The 22,181-nt window shown below is 47.5% G+C and overlaps 1 protein-coding gene across 3 annotated transcripts in view; it reads left to right on the top strand.

Moving 5' to 3' along the window:
• The window catches only part of ITGA5 (integrin subunit alpha 5), a 68,979-nt gene that overhangs the window by 7,117 nt on the left and 39,681 nt on the right, over positions 1–22,181 (top strand). For 2 of the 3 annotated variants that reach the window (XM_083599755.1, XM_083599754.1), the window contains exon 2: positions 15,337–15,470. In XM_083599755.1, coding sequence (XP_083455881.1) covers positions 15,337–15,470 — 134 coding nt within the window. Of the gene's footprint in view, positions 1–15,168; positions 15,210–15,336; positions 15,471–22,181 lie in introns of those variants that run through there. The other variant, XM_083599756.1, reaches the window with a different exon arrangement.

Raw genomic sequence — 22,181 nt, 5'->3', positions numbered from 1 at the left:
TCCCTAGAAACAATCCAGCCAGCAAGATGGTCCTAACTGCTGCATATTGCAGAACTCAGTGGGGGTCTCCTGGTCAGGCAGCCCATTTCATAGCATTTTATAATTCTGAGCACAAGACACAAGGTTTGAACAGATCAACATTGGGCCATGAAGATGATTTCTCTGCTAAGTCATTGCTAAGAAGTGGCAACCTTTCCAGGTACTGCACAAGTTCACAATGGCTGGCTTGGCATCTGAGTAGCAGTCACTAATTAATTACGTAAAGTGAAAGGGACAAAGAACATTCCATGCATGTGTTTGTCCAGGCTGTTGCTTGAAATTCTTGGCAAAAGATTTTGGTCTAGGATCTAGATTTGGACAGGAGACAGGAGGGACGTGCATTGAACCCTAAAGAGTTGGCAGTTGGCCCACAAGGATCCCTCAGAGATGTTTAATATCTCTGGTTCAGGGTATTAGTAAAGATGTAGTTATGCTCATTCTGTCTGGGTCAAGGGCAGTTCAGAATTAGCAGAGGATTGTTCCCTCAAAAGGCCCCTCCAAACGTTATTTTCCTCATGGTGATTATCGGGGAGGTTTTGGGCAATTCCTCCTTTAATGTTTCAAGGTGGAGAAACTGCTTCATTTTCAATCAGTGCATGATCCTGTAAGTTTCTGCTGGACTAATGTAAATGTACTAGAAATTTTGCTGGTGGTGATGTTCTGTATTTGTTGCTTTAGTGCAGGAGTACTTTTCCTGACAGCCATAATGTGTATTGTTGCACCAAAAGATGTTGCAGAATATGCAGCAAAAAGCCCACCCACAGCAGCCTGCAGAGGCTCAAAATCACTCTTCTCAAGCTCCTGCTCTACATGTATGTCGTGGTCTCAGCTGTGTACAGTTGTAGGGAAACAAATTCAGCCTCTTATATGTAGGCTTTCTTAACAGCTTAGAGGCAAGCCCTAAAAAGTAATTTGTTTGCTCCCCCAACCCCTGCTTCTTTCAAAATATTTGTTTTTCAGTTTGTGTGTTCTAAATGGATGAGTCCTTTGTAATGTCCTGATGTCGTGTGTTATGGTGATATAGCATCATTCCATGCTTTGAGTGGGGTCTCATTGGCTGTCCTGAATGACATGGCTTGATTTCCTTGAAATGCAGTAATGTCAGGCATTGCTACATAATGGCAACCCATTTTCTCAATGGTACTAGGTCTTCTGTGTAGACACACATGATGCTCTTCACAGAGGTTGTCCCCTTGCTACAGAAGTCCTCTATAGAAAAAAAGAGGACCAAGCCCATGATTCTCCCCCAACTCATTGAAAAAGGTACTTTTCCAGTAAAAAGTCCAAATGTTTCTTGTGCTCCCCCTACCCCCACCCCCCGCAAACACTGGTGGATCTTTGTTCACAACCATTGTAACATAGGATGAAATGTCGGAATGAAACAAGAGACTTAGGGCAAGATGTGATAAGTCCTCCAAGACTCTGGAGACAATTGGAAATAGGTTCTTATCAACTACAGACAACAAACATAAATACATATCAAAAGCTGCTTTATACAGAGTCTAGCTCAGTGTTATTTACTCTTGACTGGCAGAATCTCTCCCAATATCTCCAGCAGAGGTGTTTGCTCAGCTCCGTTCCCTGAGGTCTCTTAAACTGCAGGGGTCTGGATCTGGGACTTATACATGGTAAGCATATATTCTTTCACTGAGCCATAGCTTAAAAAAAAGGAAAAAGTGCAAAACTCTTTGCAGCTCTTGCAAATGTGACCTTTTTATGGATCGCCAAAACAAAGTTCCTTGCCGAGATTCCAGGGCGGAAAGTGACAGCATTAGCTTTTTTATTGCAGGAAGGGTTGGTTGGTGCAAGGGGTGGGTTCTGTACACAGCATTCACTTCCTGGCAGGCTAAGCAAGCCTGGTGCTTCAGCGCCAACTGTCCCTGTTTTATGGTTCCTGTCCCTGCTAAATCACTGTCCTCCTTTTGTCTCTCGGAAAAACACTGAGTGTACATTGCAATACACACACAATAGATCTTCCCCCGCCCAGGGGAAGTTAAGTCTCTGCTTTTGGGAGGAGGATGTGTGCATGTTGAAGTTGGTGCGCGCGCATGTAAATGTATGTGCATGGACACACAAATCTAGTTTATTGCTTCCTTTCCTTCCTTCTCCTCTTCTGTGCCTATCCAGATAGTAAATGTGTCTGAATGTGGCAGCTATTCCAATAATAAGTACAACCAGATCCACTGAAAGACGTTGTATTAAGTTTTTATTTAAGCTGGGGGTGGGGGAACTATGGCAATTTTACAAAGAAACTGCTTCCAAACCAGAGCAAGGCAGCTGCTGCTGAGTATACAAATACACTGTATAGCTTCAGGCTCCACTGGGTCTGGTAGTTCAGTGGGTAGGGTAGGGGCATGTTGCCGTTAAAACCACAAGGCTGTGGGTTCTAGACCCATGGGGTAGAAGGACGGCTGTAGCTCAGTAGTAGAGCACTTGTTTTGCCAGCAGAAGGTGCCAGGTTAGGGTGGCAAGACATAAAAGTGAACAGGGCTCCTGCATTTTTGTGGAAGGAGGAATTTCAGAGGCTTTAGTTTGCCCGGGAAGCTCCAACTTTTGAAATTCCCTCTTCTGGGCAACAGCTGAAGGTGCAGGAGCTGCTGTCTTTTGCATTTGAATATTCAGTTCTAGGTTTGATCTCTGACACCTCCAGGTAGAGCCTGAAAAGACTCCTGGTCTGAAACCCCGCAGAGCTGCTGAGAATCGATGTAGACAATCCTGAGCCATTTTATGGTGGGTGCAGCGTTAGAAACTCAGATATATAAGCTAGGCACCCAATGGCACCTTAAACCAAGGTTATGTTCACCAAAACGGAACATCTAGTTTCCATTTTGGGGCAAGAGGGCTCTAAAGTCATATTTTTCAAAGGGTGGACTGATGGTGATTGATCAGGAAACATCTGGCTTGTTCAGATGACAACCTTGAGCTCAGTTAAGAGCTTTGAGAACTTAAAGAAGAAAAGTCACTTGATCCAGGGGCCGTCCACATATATATTGTTCTATTCCTAGTTTTTATTAAAAGTTTTTTTGTGTTACAAAACAAACAGAAAAGAGAAGGTACATCAGTTGTCTCCACTTTCGATTTGTAGTTTTTTCAGAGTTGGTTCACATTTAGTGATTGACACTTTTGCCATATACATCTTGCATTTGAGGGAAGGAGACATGGGGTATTGTTCTTTCGTTCTATTGTGTATTATTAGTGTAGGGCGGTTGTGTCAGCATCACATTGGTAGGTCCTTTGTTTATGTATTTATTTATTTATTTATTTATTTATTTGTATTGATAATGCAAGAGGTTAGGGGGTCCTGAGCTTGGCTGGCTACGTTCAGTTGATTGCAGTGTGACTTGTTTGCAGGGGGGAGGTTGTTGCCGACCTCTTTTTCTTAAAGGCGACTGCTCCTAATCAGGCTGCACAGAAAAAGCATTTTGGTTCCAGAAATTCATTCCAATTGTGCAGATAAAATATAATTGATAGAATTCTACAGGGTGGGGCATTAGTGTGTGAAAACAGTGCAGATCCAATGATCCCCAGATAGTGGAGATGTCAGGTGCCATCCTGGTGCCCAGGCATCTTCACTTGGTCGCAAGTGGTCAAAAGCCAGGTGCAAAATGCTTGGCTAATATCAAACACAGGCCAGGGTTAGAAACTGGGATACAAAAGCTAGGAGCCATATGGCTCCTGGGACCTGGATTGCGGGTGCTAAAACAGAATGTTTAGTTACCATTTGTGTGTGTGTGTGTATGGGGATTTCTTTTTTAAAGACAGATAGCAGTATTTTTATTTTTTGCTGCTGGATGATTCAGGGGGTCTGCAGGGTAGCGCAGCAGCAAAAGATTAATCTTTTACTACCCCCCAAAAAAGCTGATTTGAGTGGCAGTGCGGCAGCAGCAAAAAACAAAGACTTGTCTTTTGCTGCTGCGCTACGGGTGAATCAGCTGTTTTGCGGGGTAGCGCAGTAGCAAAAGATGTGTCTTTTGCTGCTGCACTACCCTGCAGACCCCTTGAATCACCTGCCCAGGCAGGTGGAGATGCTAGGTGCCAGCCAGTCGCAAAATGCAACTACCGCTCGGCTAATTTTGAATGCTGATTATTGCCACCCAGAGGGGCTACAGTGCATCAACTTAAAACCCAGACCATTTGTGATATGAAACATTACAGGAATTCAGCAGTAGGGTGCACAGATTGGAAATTAAATGTGTCCTGGAACCTTTGCAAGCACAGTATTGAAAGCAGGTCCGTGTGGTCAACCCAATATAGCACTGTGGACACAAAGCATCATGAATGTGCAATAAAAAGGGTTTCCAGAGGAGACCTTTGTCCTGCACAATTCCGGTTAAGTTATTGAGTGTCAAAAGCCCTTAACAACTTGGGACCACTTTACCTACGGGATCGCCTTGTCTTACATGGACCCATTTGACCACTTCCATCGGTGGAACTGGCACTATGACAGGTGCCACATAATCCCCGTTCCACATTTGTAAGAACTCAATTCTTTACCGTGGCAGCGCCTGCATTTTGGAGCTCCCTGCCTATTGAGACCAAGCAAGCGCCTTCAGTGTCCTCTTTTTGGCACCTGCTAAAAACATTCCTGCTTGGACAAGCCTACCCAGATGCTTAGGAAGTTGGGGCAATTTTAATTTGATGTAGTATTTTAACTTTTGTATGTTTTAAAGTGTGGCTGTACATTTTTCTTGATTTTACTATTTTACCTTTTGTAAAATGTTTTGAGGGGGTTTTCTTTGCAATCAAGCAGTGTATTTATGAAATAAATTAAGTGCAAAGCACTGTGCACAACATTGATGAGACTTGTTTCTGAGATACTATATACTACTATCTTAAGGAGAGCAAGACACGGATGGGGTTGTTTGGAGTAGATTTTGGGGGCTGCCCAAGAGCAGATGGGATGGGACTAGGGAAATCCAGTGGTACCAAAGGTGCAGTAAAGAGCAGTGGCTGAAGCAGAGGGGTCTTTTGCAGGGCAGTTTAAAGTAACAGAGGGGAGAAGTGACTGTCACATTGGTGTTGGTGGCATCCAGCCCCACTGCAGAAAGTCTGGCTAATGTGGTTGAGTGACTCCCTTCCTCTGATTCAAGGGGGAGAACCCTTCAGAGTTGGCAGGGGTGGAGAGAAGAGAGCTTTGATGGCTTTCTGTCTGCTCCTGGTTTAGTCTAGAGCCAGCTTTCCTCTTTGCTCATCAGCCAGGGGTGTGCCCCTCCCTCCCTTGCTCAGCTGGCAGGACCCCAGACGGCACCAGGCCAGAGGCAGCTTTGAGCCCCCCCCCTCTCTCTCCAGTTGAGTTTGAGGAACGCAGGGTCCCTGGTTGATGTGTTGAGAGACCAGGAAAGGTAGTGACACTTACAGTAAGGTTCTTAAGTCTTGTGCAGATCACCTTTACTAAGTGTGGGTGGGTGTTATTGAAAGTTTCATGGACATTTTGGAAGATGTACAGCAGCTTGGATGAAACAGTTCTCACTGACTGCTTCTTCAACACATTTCTGGAAAGGAAAGGAAATAAGGAGAAGGTTTATTGTTTTAGATGTTGCCATCAAAGAAGGGACATTAATCAGTGTCCATTTCCAGGAAAGGCTGCCGTAATGGAATGAAAATGGTCTAGGCTGCTGCTCCAATTCTATCACAGAAATGTAGGAAGCTTCCTTGTACTGTCCCATCTAGCTCAATACTGTTTACTCTGACTGGCAGTGGCTCTCCACACTTTCAGGTGTGGGGCATTCCCAGTGCTGACTGGAGTTGCTGGGGATCCATCCTGGGACCTTCTGCATGCTAAGCAGATACTGTACTGCAAAACTATGGCCCGGTGTATCCTTGATGCTTCTTGCATGCCTGCGACGTGCTCACACTCTGGCTCCACCCTGACAAACAGAACTGCTGCAACAGGCAGGACTTGTGGAGAGGCAGTATCTCTTCTGCCTCTCAAGAGACTCCTCAGCTGCGGCCGAAGGTCAGCCTGCATGGGAGGTCAGGAAAGGACCTCTTCCTGACCCCTGTCCATTGGCTGACCTCTCCCACTTCAGCCCCTGACCTCTGCCACCCATTCTCATCTTCTTGGTTGAAATGCAAGCCCTCTGGCTCAGCCTTGTGACAGCTTCTGTATTTTTTCCGGTGCCAAATGTCTGTGGCTGTTTGCTTCATCTATGCTCACCAGCCCCAACTGACTTCTTTGCAGGGACCCAAAGGATGACTTGGCAATGGCTGGGCTCACAATGCTAATCATGCCGGTGAGATTTCAGTTGCTCTGGAATCAGACCCCTTCTGTTGTCTCTTAAAAGGGTTCTCCATGGCAAACCCAGCTTGACTTGCTCAGTGTCTGGATTGGCTGCAAAGGGCTTAGGTCCACGCTTGGATGCCATCGTCTCCGGGGACCATGGGAACAGCAGCACCCCATATCCATTTATTTATTTATTTACAGTGCCACCAGCGCTTGACAAACCCAAGCAAAAAGGCAGCTCTCTTCCCTTAAGGAGCTTACATTCTGATTCATAGGGTTGTCGAGTTGGAGGGGATCCCAAGGGCCAACTCCTTGCAATGCAGGAATCTCAGCTAAAGCAACCATGGCATATGGCCATCCAATCTCTGCTTAAAAACCTCCCAACGACGGGGAGTCCACCACCTTCCAAGGAAGTCTTTTCCATTCTTGAAAAAGTTCTTACTGTCAGACAGTTCTTTCCAATGATTAGTCGGAAGCTCCTTTCTTTCAACTTGAAGCCATTGGTGCAAGTCCTACCCTCCAGGGACGGAGAAAACAAGCTTGCTCCATCTTCCATGGAACAGCCATGGAGATATTTGAAGATGGCTATTATATACCCTCTCAATCTCCCCTTTTCCAGCTCCCTCAACCATTCCTCATAAGGCTCTGTTTCCAGACCCTTGATCATCTTGGTCGCCCTCCTCTGCACACGGTTCAACTTGTCAATATCCTTCTTAAATTGCGGCACCCACAACTGGACACATTATTCCAGATGTGGTTGACCAAAGCAGAACAGAGCAGGGCAAGGGCGAGGGAGTTGGGGCCCTCCAGACTACAGCTCCCATCACTCACGACCACTGGCCTTGCTTGCTGGGGCTGATGGGTGTTGGAAGCTGGGCAGTCCTTACCTTTACAGTGAACAAGTTGCTTCCTCAGGTGACAGATGCTGGGGGGGCACAGCAGATTCCTGCACAGGCTCTGTTGAACAGTGGCAAGCAGGGCAGACCAAGATCAGAAGGAAAAGGAGGTGGTAGGCAGCAGAGCTGTGGAGAGATGCACATCTGTGAAAGATCCAACTTTGTGGCCACAGGGTAATGATATATGTGCCAGTACAAGCTGACCCTTATTAGCTTCATCTCCTCAGATTTGTGAAACAGATGGAGAATTGAGAAGGTGGTACATATACACAGGCCAGCTCACTGAGGAATTCTCCTTTAGGAACAAACGATGCCAGTCTTCTATAAAATCAGACCATTGGTCACCCTGATTCTGCCAAGCTGTGCATAGGATTCCATGGGTCATGGCTCTCAACCAGGGTCTGCGCTCCTTTGGAGAATTGAAGATGTGGTGGAGACTGTCATAGCTCCAAGCTATATCTAGCACAGTACTGTCTACAACAGCCTTTCCCAACCCTACCAGGAGATGCTGGGGATAAAATTTGCCGGGGAATCAAACCTTTGCACTCTTCCCACTGAGCGGTGTCCCTGCATCTTCCTTTTTACAGCTCCAGCCTAGCATAATCCACATTCCTTTTCCCAGGGAGACGGATGTGGAGTGCCAGCTTGGGTTGCTGCCTCCATTATCATCATCAAAGGCCTCAGAGTGGGACCAGCTGCCTCTCCAGCAGGTTGCAGATTAACCAGCCCTGCTTATTGTTGGCTATTGATTCACCCACCTGAAAATAGAGGCTGCCTTCAGAGGTCTAGGGAATGGCCATGGCCTGAGGGCTGGTGCAGCCCCAGACTGTCAGATTTGTTTGGACTCCTGGCATTTGACCAAATGGTCCCCAGCAGGAACATGCAGCAGGAAAGGAAGGCAGAGCCACTATCAGATTTATTTCCCCCTTCAGTTGGCTGCCTACGTATGCTTCTTGACCCTCCTTTAATAGTGAATCCTGTATATTGGAAGCCACTAGAATCCTATCTACCTGCACAAAGCTGGCAGCGTGTGTTGCATACGTTGCTAGAAGGTTGTCTTTTTGCCTTCTGGTTTATTAAGAGGCAGGAGCAAAGGACTCTGTGCCTTTAATGACCAAGGCCAGTGTGGTTCTTTCTCCAGCAGCTGGCCCATGGGTCATTGCCCCTGCACCCCATTGTCTCTGCAGCCAGGCTGCAGCCGGCCCACCTGTGGCTCACGGCACCTGTAGTTCTGAGACGAGATCTCCAGATATGCAGTCCTTATCTAGGTTTGAGCCCTTCAGCCATCATGCCTCACCTGTGCAGTAGCCTTGAAAGCATGTTGCAACAAAACTCACCCACAGCACTGAGTCAGCAGGGTGAGGAACAGATTCATTGTTTTTCCTCTGTTGACAGCAATCTGTGTGTTGCACAGGGATAGCGGGGAAATGGGGGTGGGTGGGATGGGAAAATCTTGCAATGCAAGGGGTGCAATCTATCTCTCACACACACACACACCACTCTATATTTCAGAAACTTGTTTGTTTGCAGTGCGTTTGGATACCACTTGAGCTACTGTAACCAACTTTTGCATTACAGTTCCCAAGAGCAAGAAACAGGTTGTCAACTGCATCTGGATACAGCTGGGCACCATTTTGAATGAAGATAAGGGACTGAACCTTTAGAAAATGCCACTGATTTAAAAACTGGCCTGACTTCTTTGGTTTCTTAGAATTCTTAGACCATGCTGGACACAAGGTGCTACATTTGTGTGGTGGAGAGAGTGAGAGAGATTTCTATGCCAAGCTCAGATGCTTACATGTTGAGCACAGTGGTAATCAACCACAGCAGTAGTCAGCTAGGAAGGTTTCTGCTATTGCCAATTCTGCTTTTGTGTGTTGCTGCTGGACATTTCAGACAATGTGTCTTGCATTTCATGGCCTTTTGGCTTCACCATTTATCAGTTTTGCTCTCTTCCATACTCACACATATATGTCCCTGCCAGTTGAGAGTAATACCTTATGCATTTAATGACACATGGCTTTGGTCCACAAAAGCTCATGCCGCAATCAATCTGTGAAGTCTTTGAAGGTTGCTGCAAGATTGCGTTGCATGTTGGCTGGGGCTGATGAAAGTTGGGAGTCCGACAATATGTGGAGAGCCACAGGTTTCATATCCCAGAAGCCTCTGCAATGTGCAGAAGATCCTTGATAGATGTTCAGAGGTTTCATGCCCCATGTGTTTCCTCTTGAGGCTTTGTTGTTGTTGTTGTTGTTGTTGTTGTTGTTGTTGTTGTTGTTGTTAACACCTGCAACATCACAGTTTCCTCTTCCTCTTGAATCAAGATACTTTGACTGAGCTGGAAGTTTGAAGGCAAGAGAGAATGAGGGACTTGATTTGGGCCTGCAAAAAGTTAAATCTACCAGGACAGTGGTGAAGCTAGGATGCCGGCGGAGGGGGGGGGCAGTACTGCTTCCTGGAGGGCAGAAGGTTACCCCATCAGGCCAGAAATGGTTAGCCATCCCAGCTCTGGGTCTTGCTCCTCTAGGTTATGTCTGAGCCACAAGGGACTTTGCTTGCTTCCTGTTGACTGTAGTTGCGTGCCTCTCTAGATGTTGCTGGACTACAACTCCCATCTCCCCTGGTTATTGGTCATGCTTTCTGGGACTGCTGAGAGTTGTACTTCAGCAACACCTGGAAGGCCAAAGGTTCTCCACACTTGATAGAAAGGCTTTGTAAGTAGAGCTCACTGGGGAAAAGAGACAGTTTTAGCTGAAAGTCTCAAATGTTCTGCCTGGGACCTGGCATGTCTGCAGTGGAAGGAAATTCCATAGCAAGGGGGCTGCCAGTGAGTGTGATGCTCATGCAAGCTGTTTTGGGCCCAGGTGTCGTACAAAATGCATGTGCTAAAGGTCATTGTTGCAAGTGTGTGTGTGTGTGTGTGTGTGTGTGTGTGTGTTGATTCAGCCAACACCAATCTTGTTTGAGCTATTCTTCAAGTGTGTGTGTCTGTACATGCACACACATACACACCCCTTAGACTGGATTATGTGGTCAGAAAGGCAGCATTGCTCTGACAACACATAAGGGAGAGAGTAGTTTCTCAGGAATGTGAGACCTGAGCCTTTCAGTGGCTTTATAAATCTACAAACAGCACCTTGAATTGTGTCAAGAAGGCAGTCTGGGAACTTATGTGGATGTTGCAGCAGTGTTGCAGGTGCATTGCCAGATCTCTTTGTAAGCAAACTGCTTTTCCGTGGGTGGCTCCTCGTGCCCTGTTAACACACAATATAAAATGTCCTGCTTCTGAATACCAGCTGCTGAAAACTGCAGGATGGAACCTTTCGCCCACCCCTGCAGATTGCCACATAGATCAGGTAACACAGAGAGCAGGGGTAGCCCATATTCTGGCCATTCAGATGTTGTTGGACAACAATTCCCCCAACCCTGGCTGGGGCTTAAGGAAGTTAGAGCACAACATGTTGGCTATTCCAGATGTAGTCCATCCATTACCTGCCCAGCCTGTCTGGAGGGCCACAGATTCCCAATCCCTAAAGAAAGAAGTATCTGATCACTCAATGCAGCCTGATATTCCCAGCACTGCAAAATATTTACAGGCAGCTGCAGTGCCTGTGAGATTGGAGAGCAGGTGGCTTGTGAGCAGTACAGTGCTGAAGGAAACAAACAGTGCTATGTCTTATGCCCCCCCCCCCACTCTCTGGCTTCCTGAGGATGTGACAGGGTGACAGCCCCCAAAGGGTATTGTTGTGTCATTTGTTGGGAGGGAATGTTTTGTGTTTGTGTGTAGCAGACCAAACTGGTTCACACATGCAGCTACTTTGTTATCTTACCACTTGACAACACAATGACTTGTAACTGATGGGAATAAACAATGCTGTGTCATTTGAAATCTCTCTTTCCACCTGCTAAGAAGCTAAGAACTCAAGAAAAGCCCAGCTGGATCAAGCCCAAGATGGGCATCTGGTCCAGTGTCTTGCTCCCGCGATGGCCAACTAGATGCCTATGAGAAGCCTACAAGTTAGGACTGTTCAGTGCAACAGTCCTCTCCTCCCTTGTGATTCCCAGCTTCAAATAATGAAGACAGGAGGTAGCTAAACCTGTCCTCTGAGCTGTCCTGGATGTTTGCCCTCTGCCGGCTGAGGAGTAGCTTACTCCCAATGCCAGTGACACCTCTTGACCCTGTTTTGTATGATCGATTCCCCACTCCCAGAAAAAGGATGGACTAACACAGGGGTCAGCAAACTTTTTCAGGAGGGGGGCGGTCCACTGTCCCTCAGACCTTGTGGGGGGCCGACCCACTGCCTCCCGAAAGGCCCCCCCCCGCCTATGCCACTCACGCCGCAGCCGCTGACGCTTCCTCGTTCTCTGCGGGGTACAGAGCCCACACCACTGGCCTGGGCAGCAGAGGCAGCCTCCACACCGCTGCCGCTTCCTCCCGCTTGACCACCTTAGCGGGAAGGAAGGGGCGGCGCCCAGAGGCGTCCACAGCTTCTGATTGGCTGCAGTAGCTTCCTGCAGCCAATCAGAGGCCGTGCCGCGTCGTGGAAGTCAGTATCTGCACAGTGAGGCCTCTGCGCCATGCCTGATAGGCACGGGGACTGACCGAGGGGGCAGCAGGGTCCGCAAGGTTTGCGGGCTGGATTAACAAGCCTGGTGGGCTGTATCTGGCCTGGGCTTTAGATTGACGACCTCTGGACTAACATATCCCATTGCTTATTTTGGTGCTGAGAGGATAAAAAGGAGCAGGTTCTGCAAACAGAGATTAGATAAAGGCCTTCCTACCTACCTGTGAAAATATCATCAGAGAGGCTAGTTGAGGAAGGGAAGAATCAAGTGTGTACCTAGCCATTATCCTCGGGTTCCCTGTTCCTTATGGGACTGCAACTTCATGGCAGGGGCAGATATTTCAAAAGGCATGTTTGTGTTGTAAATGCAACCCCCTTTAAAAGCCATTCTGCTCCAAAAAAATTCTGGCGACTATGTAAACTAGTGATCTGCAATACTTATCAACAGGATCATGGGTCATTACTCCCAGATGAATTAATCTGAAATAGCTAATACTCCTGGGGTCTGTACTCACAGACCCTACAGGCAAATCCCTGATAGAATTTGGGGTGAAATTATTGGATTTTGTGGGGCGTGGTTGAACAAATATACAAATGAACCAAGACAGACTTGAGAGAAAAAGTTCTGGAGTTGTTGGGACTTAACCAGTTTTATTACCCAGAGAAACGAAGTTGACAGTTGAAGACTGTGAAGCTCCTCAGTCATGATCTTCTTCCATTATTTTTTTTTGTAATTTCCCTCCTCCAAAATCCACAGGAATTAGGGCCCATGACTTCACCCTCCTGATGTAATGAGCTCCAGTCTCTATCTTATGCATTCCGTGAAAAAAACACACCTTCCTTAGCTTGACTTACCGTTAGCTTTCTTTCGCTGATGTGTTGGGAGATTGAATTTTGATGTCCTTCATATTTTTTCCTGCAAAAATTGCCCTCACTGAAAACATATCCATGGATGCAGAACACAGGCGGCTTGTTCAAACATTACACTGAATGCAGGTACAAGCTGTCTCTGCACAAGTGTTTGTGTGGAAGGGCGAACACTTCCTGATTTGTACAGCTCAGCTATTTGTGTAAATGGCACACTTGTTGAATGTTACATGTGAATAACTACAGCCATACAAATCAACTATTGTGCACATAGATTGTACACTCGTTGAATGCAATGTGAGAATAGCCCTGGTTTTTGGTGCCTTTCAGTAGAGGTCTTAGCTCCCAGTGGGGTTGGTTTTCCTTTAGTAAAGAGAAGCCCCACACAGTGTATTAGTGTTTTCATCAAAACTCTGCAGATGTTCCCATTCAGTTTAGCATCTCCAGGTCTCAAGAGCTTATTGGCCAAGCCCCCACAACAGGACAAACCCACACTCCATGTTAGAAATCAGGGGTAGGCAACCTAAGGTCCGTGGGCCGGATGCGGCCCAATTGCCTTCTCAATCCTGCCCGCAGACAGTCTGGGAATCAGTGTGTTTTTACATGAGTAGAATGTGTCCTTTTATTTAAAATGCATCTCTGGGTTATTTGTGGGGCATAGGAATTTGTTCATATTTTTTTTCAAAATATAGTCCAGCCCACCACATGGTCTGAGGGACAGTGGGCCGGCCCATGGCTGGAAAAGGTTGCTGACCCCTGTTAGAAATCATGAGATGCCTTCCCACCCAAGTTTCTTTGGGTTTCCCCTCTTTCACAGCCAAGGTGGAACTTGAGCTGGGCAGATTCTCTTGTTAGGTTTCTCCATGGACATTTGGTTTGTCCTGTGGCTGCAGTTTGGCTTCTCCCTGCATGGACGCCTGCCAGGGAGAATGCTCAGCTGATTTTGTGGGGGTGGTTTGGGGGTAGATGTGCCCCTGCTGTCTCTCCTTCCCTTTCATTCCTCCTTTGGTTCTGGAGGCAGGAGTGGTGGTGTTGTTTTTTAAATCATTCTGCTGGTTCTCACTGGTGTGAGTTTCTCCAGCAGACTTTGAAGTCGGGCTGGGAATCCTGGCAGGCTTCTCTTTATCCCAGTTACTTTGGTCTGGGCTACGAATCAGCAGTCGGCTCCCTGCAGAGATTCGAAAGGGGGGAGGTGGTTTTGGGTTCCCACCGATTCCCTCCTAGCAGTCGTTTGCAGCGCTGCGGATGTTCTCCTTGCTCTGTGCCACCCGCCCCCTCTGTTCCGATCTTGTGGGGCTCTTGCTGCCACTGCTGGGTATCTTAAGCTCTTTCCCAGGCCTCTTTCTGGGCCCCAGGAGGGTGGCTTCACTGCCTGCTTGCAGCTGCTGAATTGTACACCTGGCTGCCTACACAAGGGCCCTTTGTCCTGCACCAGGGAGCTCTGAAGAGTGGGTGGGGGTGGGGTGGGGGAGGGGAAAGGGAGACTAGGGAGGCTGCCAGGAGGTGGGGAACAGAATGGGAGAGAGGAACCTGGCATGGATATCGTTCCAGGCTAAATAAGCCGGAAGCAATAATTTGAGCCTGCAGGTAAAACAAACAGACCTGCTAGTGGGCTGGGGGCTCTCAGGAAGACCACTGAGATGCATCATTACAGAACACAAGGAGAAAGGCTACTAAGGAGTGGGTTTCTCCTATCAGAACTGCCAGCAGCTCACAGTATTTCTTTACTGCAAGCCCACATTGTTCTGGACTCCAAAAATGTATCATTCCATCTATTCCCAGTGTTCAGGTTCAGGTGTGAGTGCCATTCCATTTGTAGCCAAAATGACACTGTCCTCCCAGGAGAGTGTTACAGGAATTTATGTAAAGGTTGCGGGGGGTTGCCCCTCCAGCAGACATAATACACACACACACACCATCTACCAAACTCAGCACAATCACTCCTGCAAATGTCCCCGCAAAACACTTCATGACAGTTTTTTGCCTATCTCTATTCAAAGGGCCTCCCGCTGCACATTAGCAAATCCAACAATTCACTGATAAATGTGTCTGTGTACTGGCTCACTGGGAAAACTTTAGAAAGTCATATAAAGTCGCACCAGTATGGATTTGCACCATTCCAACTTTGTTCTGTTCAGGAAACGAAGGGCTACCAAGGGGGGACTTATTATGGGATGTGAGCAGCCATAATCCCTCAAGCCTGAGACCAGGTACTCAGCAGCCACTTGCACAAGAGATCATCACTGGCAGGTGGGTGTCAGACAGGCAGTCATCCCATGGACAATGGCAAACCACCCAGGAATGGATTAGGAGTGTGATAACCTGACCAGAAAACCAGGAACTTGTAAATATTCCTACTGCATCACTTGATGGGTGTGTGGTGGTGGGTAAGGGAGGTTGGGGGCAAACCTGATGAACCGGTTTCTACCAGAAAACCCCTCACTGTTTGTGACATATTTATGATGTATCTGTGATGTATGCATGATGCTTCACCTGAGTGTTCATGAGGAAGAGGGAAAACCTATGAGGAAACAGTGACAGCTGGAAGGGATTTTGCGGGGGCACAAAAAGGCAAGTTGTGGGGCTCCAATTTATGGGAGGGGAAAGTGGGCCCCAAAGGTAGAAACTCAATGAGCCTGAGGCAATCTGTGGGTAGCCCCTTCGGGAAGAGGAGTTTAAGGGTAGGAGGAGCTTTGCATCTGGCTTAGACTCATCCTTTTGCTTCCTGCTCCCTTCCTTTCCACAGTGCCAGTGTCCTCGTGGGAGCACCCAAGGCCAACACAAGCCAGGTGGACGTTACAGAGGGGGGTGCTGTCTACTACTGTCCCTGGCCCCTTGGCGAGAGCAGCTGTATACCCATTGAATTTGACAGCAGCAAAGGTAAGCGGGATGTGTGGGGTTGGGAGGTGCCAGTGGTAAGAGCTGGCTGGCTACTTGCCCATCCTCACCCACCTCCAATTTTTACTCTGATTTTCAGTCATAATAATAATAATTTATTTGTACCCTGCCCATCTGGCTGGGCTTCCCCAGCCACTCTGGGCGGCTTCCAACAAAGATTAAAAATACATTAAAATGTCACACATTAAAAACTTCCCTGAACAGGGCTGCCTTCAGATGTCTTCTAAATGTCAGGTAGTTGTTTATCTCTTTGACATCTGATGGGAGGGCATTCCACAAGGAGAGCACCACTACCAAAAAGGCCCTCTGCCTGGTTCCCTGTAGCTTTGCTTCTCGCAGTGAGGGAACCACTAGAAGGCCGTCGGCGCTGGACCTCTGTGCCCGGGCAGAACGGCTACTCCAGATTCCCCGAATTCCCACTTCTTCTTTCTTCCCTACTTAATTCAGAAAATAAAGGCAACTGTGTCAGTCTATAAGAGCAATTACAAAATCCATAGTAGGACAAACCCTCTATTAGGCCAACCAGAATTGCATGCAAGCTTTTGAGTTCCCCAGAACGCTTCATTGGCTTGGATGGTGAACAGGGGAATGCAGCCGGCTTCTGTTTATGGTCACGGTCTTAAGAGGTTTGTTAGACTGTGATCAGAGGTGCCTGCCCAAATTCCCCTTGTCAGAAACACCAAAGCCCAGCTCCATACTCAAATCAGGCAACTGCAGGGGCAGGGGAGTCTTTAGCATAGAATCATAGAATCATAGAGTTGGAAGAGACCACAAGGGCCATCGAGTCCAACCCCCTGCCAAGCAGGAAACACCATCAGAGCACTCCTGACATATGGTTGTCAAGCCTCTGCTTAAAGACCTCCAAAGAAGGAGACTCCACCACACTCCTTGGCAGCAAATTCCACTGTCGAACAGCTCTTACTGTCAGGAAGTTCTTCCTAATGTTTAGGTGGAATCTTCTTTCTTGTAGTTTGGATCCATTGCTCCGTGTCCGCTTCTCTGGAGCAGCAGAAAACAACCTTTCTCCCTCCTCTATGTGACATCCTTTTATATATTTGAACATGGCTATCATATCACCCCTTAACCTCTTCTTCTCCAGGCTAAACATGCCCAGCTCCCTTAGCCGTTCCTCATAAGGCATCGTTTCCAGGCCTTTGACCATTTTGGTTGCCCTCCTCTGGACACGTTCCAGTTTGTCAGTGTCCTTCTTGAACTGTGGTGCCCAGAACTGGACACAGTACTCCAGGTGAGGTCTGACCAGAGCAGAATACAGTGGCACTATTACTTCCCTTGATCTAGATGCTATACTCCTATTGATGCAGCCCAGAATTGCATTGGCTTTTTTAGCTGCCGCGTCACAGCATATGTGCTGCTGGGGTGCAAAGATCCGCCCAGCACCCCACAAGCGCTGCCATTGTGATCTTTGGTAAATGAGTGCATAAAGTCCTTTAGTGAAATAGTAGGCATACATTTTGGTAATACCTACGTATATATGTATTTTGTTTTTCTAGCTCAATCAAAATTATTTATTATTTCATAACAGGTAGATAGTTAAGAGCTTAGGCTGCTTCAGTGGTGGGTGCCTGGCAACCCCCAGAATTCTGCGCCCAGGTGCCCTGCACCCCTTGCACCCCTGTGCAGGGATTCTTCATGAATTTATTTGCGAGTGTGTTGTCAGGGACCTGTGTATTCCTGACACATAGAGCTTATGAGTGTGAGAGTGCAGTCCTGGATTAAAGGCACAGGAGCCAAATCCTAGGGGCTAAGGTCCCTTTGCCCCCCCCCCCATTAAATATTTGAGGTTGATGGGCATTGCCATTCAAATGGTGTGTGTGCACCGTGACATGCACACACCCCAATATTTTATTCAAGTCACAGGGTAGAAGAGTCATGCAGTCCCTAGAGAGCTGGGGTGATGTTGTGGTTAGGAGAGTCAGACATTTGCAAATTAAAGCAACTGTGGTGAGCACCACACACACCTTGTAGCTAAGCACACACTGCAGGCTGTTTGACTGACTACAACAGGAGCAGCAGGGAGAAAGAGTGCCTCTGTGGCAGTATGGGCATCCACGGGGGTCAACCCCTGGATTAAAGTGTTGGACCCAAGTTCTGATGAGACCCAAATTCTAAGTTCCCCTGCAGCCATGAAGGCAAATGTGGATGATCAAAGGAAGTTGCCTTACACCAAGTCAGACCAGTGCTCCATGTAGCTTCAGTATTCTCTATCTCAGGGTTTCTCCAATTGTTGTTTTTTTGGACTACAATTCCCATGATCCATGACCACTGGTCCTGATAGCTAGAGATGATGGGACTTGTAGTCCAACAATAGCTGGAGACCTAGGTTTGGGAAACCCTGATCTACACCGATTCTCTAGGTTTTTGGGTAGGACTGTTCCCCAGCTCAACTTGGAGGCACTAGGGATGGAGCCTAAGACCTTTTCCATCAAGAGCATGCGCACTACCTTCGAACAGCTTCCCTTCCGCACAGCTGGGCAAGCTAGGCTGATGATAGGCTGGTCACTGTCTCTCAACCCATCCCACCTCACAGGGTTGTTGTGGGCGGGGGGGGGGGGAGAATGGTGTACTGTGAACTTCTGCAGGAAGGTTGGAGTGAAAATACAACAAAAACACAGAACTAATCTTGAATAAAGAGATCAAAAGCTGCCCACAGGCAGAGTAAAGTGCAAATGTTGACAGTTCAAAGGCATTCTGTGTTGTGGGAGAAGGAACGGGTCCAAACCAGGGGTCAGCAAACTTTTTCAGCAGGGGGCCAGTCCACTGACCCTCAGACCTTGGGGGGGCGGACTATATTTGGGGGGGGGATGAATGAATTCCTATGCCCCACAAATAACCCAGAGATGCATTTTAAATAAAAGGACTCATTCTACTCATGTAAAAACACATGCTGATTCTTGGACCGTCTGCCAGCTGGATTTAGAAGGCGATTGGGCCAGATCTGGCCCCAGGCCTTAGTTTTCCTACCCATGGTCTAAGCTGCCCCCACCCGTGTAACTTTGTGGCTCAGAAAGGCCTGGACTTCAGTTGGCCTGGCCTGGCCTGGGGCTTTCCTGTCTGGCCGCATGGCTCTGTGTTGACTTGGCTGGTCCCCAGTGGCCGTGGGCCAGAGAGAGTTTCCTTGGCTCAGCTGAGAACAAGAGATCAGATTCCAGCCAGAGAGCCAAACAGGCCATTGCTCAGGGAGCCCTACTTCTGCGTAGGCCTGAATCTGGGGAACTACTCTCCAGGTGGCTGGTAAAATCTTGGGTACTGGTGTGCTGTGAGCAAGAGAGAACAATACTTTTCTTTTTTAATCCTCCCATCAGTGAGCATTTTATTTCCACAGAGGTTTCTTGTTTTCAGGCAGAATTGCTGAAAGCAAAAAAATGAGTCATTACAAGGATACTAATTTCTGGAGCTTTTAAATTGAATACTTCCTCCCTCCCCAGAAACTACAAATAGGGCAATGCAAAAAAAGTGAGCTAGAAAATCTACAGCTGAGCTGGGGAACCTGTGCCCCCTCCAGATGTTGTTGGACTCCAACTCCCATCAGCCCCTGTCAGCACGGCCAGCCGTCAAGGATGCTGGGAACTGCAGTCCAGCAACTTCTGGAAGCCACAGGTCCACCAGCCCTTGTCTAGGGCAACTGATTGGTAAGGCCTTTTGTTTTCCTACACAGTCTTCTCAGAAGTAAATCTCAGTGAGGTAAATGAAGCCTATGCTCAAGTACCTGAGTATGCAGGATAGCTCTTAATGAGACTTTTAATCTGGGGGTCATGGGTTTGAGCCCCGTGTTGAGCAAAGAGATTCCTGCATTGCAGGGGGTTGGACTAGATGACCCTGGTGGTCCTTTCCCAGCTCTACGATTCTATAGTTCTGTTGAACTGCAGCCCTGATATCCATATTTGGAGCCCATATAATCCTTGGAAGGCGAAGAACTTTGTTAACTGAATAAGCAAAATGGACTGAATGTCTTATAAGAAAGAGTAAGGGTTGCAGGTTCGGTGACAAAAACACAGGCCAAATTCTTATATATACAGTATGTCATGGCATTTTGAGATATGTGTTCCTGGGTTTGATCTCATGCCCATTTGGGATGAGGGAGGGCTATGTTTTGTTTTGAACTGCATTCACAAATGAAACAAAAGTATCACAGCAGCTGTCAAAGTAGCATCCAGAGGTACCACTGTACTGAGCTAGGTAGACCCAACAGTCTGACACAGTCTATGGTAGCTTCCCATGTTGTGGCTTCCTCGTGTGTCTATGGAGTAAAACAGATTTTTGAAAACTTACTTTCTTGAGGGAATCCTTTCCACATCTGTTTCCCAGCTGAGGACTCCTTGCACATTGCAAAGGCTTGTGGGTAATGGTCTGGGGCTCTGTCTTAGGAGCACTGGTCAGCCTGCTCTCTCTCATCGCGGCCCCTGCTTCCTTCGGGCTCTGAGTTGCAGGAAGATCAAGCATGGCAAGGAAGCACGTCTGCCATTGCCAATCATCTTCTCACTGCGGAAACCTTGAGAGACATCCAAGGCACCTCAGAGTTTCCTGGACTGGAGTTTGAAGAACCACTGGAGTGGAGATCACACCATTAGGGAGGGTTGTGGGGCCTAAGTGGTTTTTGACTAACAAGAACAACCTCCCCCCTCCCTGGTCCTGCCCTCCTCCTCCTCTTCCAGTCTCCTCTTCCCCACCAGATGGGAACAATGGGAAATCTTGAAGGGGAAAATGGGCAGCAGTGCTATGTTATGAAATATTTTCTCTTTCTGAATAAACAGGGGAGGAATTTCTGGAGCATTGTTCACAGTGGCGGTGTGGGATTTTTGAAATTGCAAACTGCAGGGATTGTTGATTTTTCAGGCAGTGATGTGAATTAAAGAAGGGTGGAGGGGCGGGCTGGAAATGCCCACGTGGAACCAAATTGTATTTTTGGCAGTTCCTTTAGTTTAGAGTAAATTGAGAGAGGGAGAGAATTGGAAATGCCCTTAATGGACGAGAAGTAGCTTGTGTGACTTGGCATTTGTTTTATACCTGGTCTTCTGGGGTCACTGCCTGACGGTTTCTTTTGCAAGAAAGGGATTAAGTGGTGCTCGTTCCTGCAAGATCTGAGGGTATTATCACTACATCCCATTGGATTGATATGAAGGGCCTTGTATGAACCAGAGCCAGTGGGCTGGGGATGCCTCTTCTGGTCTGGATCAAAACCAAAGGCAGCAACTGCTGGGAGAATAGCAAGCTCACAGCCTCAGATCAGGCTGTTTCCCACAAGCTCCATCCCACCCCCTAAATGAAAACGGGACGCCCTCTTCCCTCTTAGCACTCCACATGGATTTAATACATTTTCTGCATAAGCTGCTGATCTGGACCTGATTGGAAAAAGTGGAGAAACATTCAGGGCTGTAGGGGGACAACCTTTCTGTGGGTGGGCAATTCTCTGCAGCAGGAGTGATGGCAGGATCCTGTCGCACCTGAGGCTGAGATGGGGCAGAATTTCTAGAATTTCCTAGGCTCTCCTCGGAGGCCGGAGCCATGACTAGTGCAGGGGTGTATGGGCTGCCACATCTGAGGGTGACCACAAATCACCTTCATTTAGTTAGTTTCTGGCAGTTGCCTTGTGAAAGACAGTATTTGTTGTATTGGTTATGGTTTTTTATAGTCCCTCCTCCCAGTGCCGCCCAGTAAATATAAAAATACAATACAATATGCCAACAACATACATATTGCAATATGTTGGTTATTCTTTATGCTTTTATTTAGTTGATATCATGACCTATAAAACACAGAACCATTAACACTGATTTTCATGATTTAAATTAAAAGTAGTGTGTCCTGGCATGCAGTTTGGGAATTAACCAAATGGGGCAATGATCACATCTTAGGAAAACAGTGAAAAAGTGGAGATTTTGGAAGTGTTTGTGGTGGTGGGATGGAGCCAGAGAAGGCAACAAGTCAAGTAGATGGGGAAGACATAGGAGGAGTAGAGGCTGAAGAGGCCGGGAGCTGCAGTGCAGAAGTCCCAGGTTCCCATCCCAGCATCTCCAGCTAAGTCTGGGAAAGATTCCTTCCTTGTCTGAACTCCTGGATGGCCGCTACCAGTCTGAGGACAATATCAGGGTAACAATAGTGCTTAGTGTTCAAAGTGCTTTGCGTTACCTTGAAATCTTTACAACATCCCTGTAAGGCAGGCCAGCATTGTTATTCCCAAAATTATAGAAAAGGGACGGGCTTCCAAGACTGAGAGACAGCAGTTCACCAACAGCCAACCAGCAAATTCACAGATCAGCTGAGAGTTGAACTGCTCATAGCTCATGTTCTGAACCATTATGTTCAAGTGCAGACTTGTGGGGAGTGATAGAAAATGCAGTGCAGAACCACCGTGGTACGCGGCGCTTGCTGGGCCTGCTTGCCTTCCTCACTGGTCAAAGAACCAGTGCTCTGACTTGGTATAAGGTGCCTTCCTATTTACTCTCCCACCAAGAGGCCAGGAATTCTCAAATTATATGCTGTGCTCTGAGAGGAGCTGAGTTGTGCCTCGGTGGGGAAGGGGAAGGCTGTTTTTAAATGCGTCCATCAGTCTAGGCTTCTTGTTCTCACTCTCTTTCTCTGCCAATACAGTGGTACCTCCAGTTGGATCCTGAGGTTTCTGCGACCAGAGGGACCGCTTCCGCACATGCGCGCGTGGCAAAAACCCAGAAATAT

This window comes from Podarcis filfolensis (assembly GCF_964270895.1).
Source record: "Podarcis filfolensis genome assembly, chromosome: 2".
In the NCBI taxonomy this organism is placed as follows: Eukaryota; Metazoa; Chordata; class Lepidosauria; order Squamata; family Lacertidae; genus Podarcis; species Podarcis filfolensis.
The sequence above is the reverse complement of the archived record's forward strand: the minus strand, read 5'-3'. Positions and strand labels throughout refer to the sequence as shown.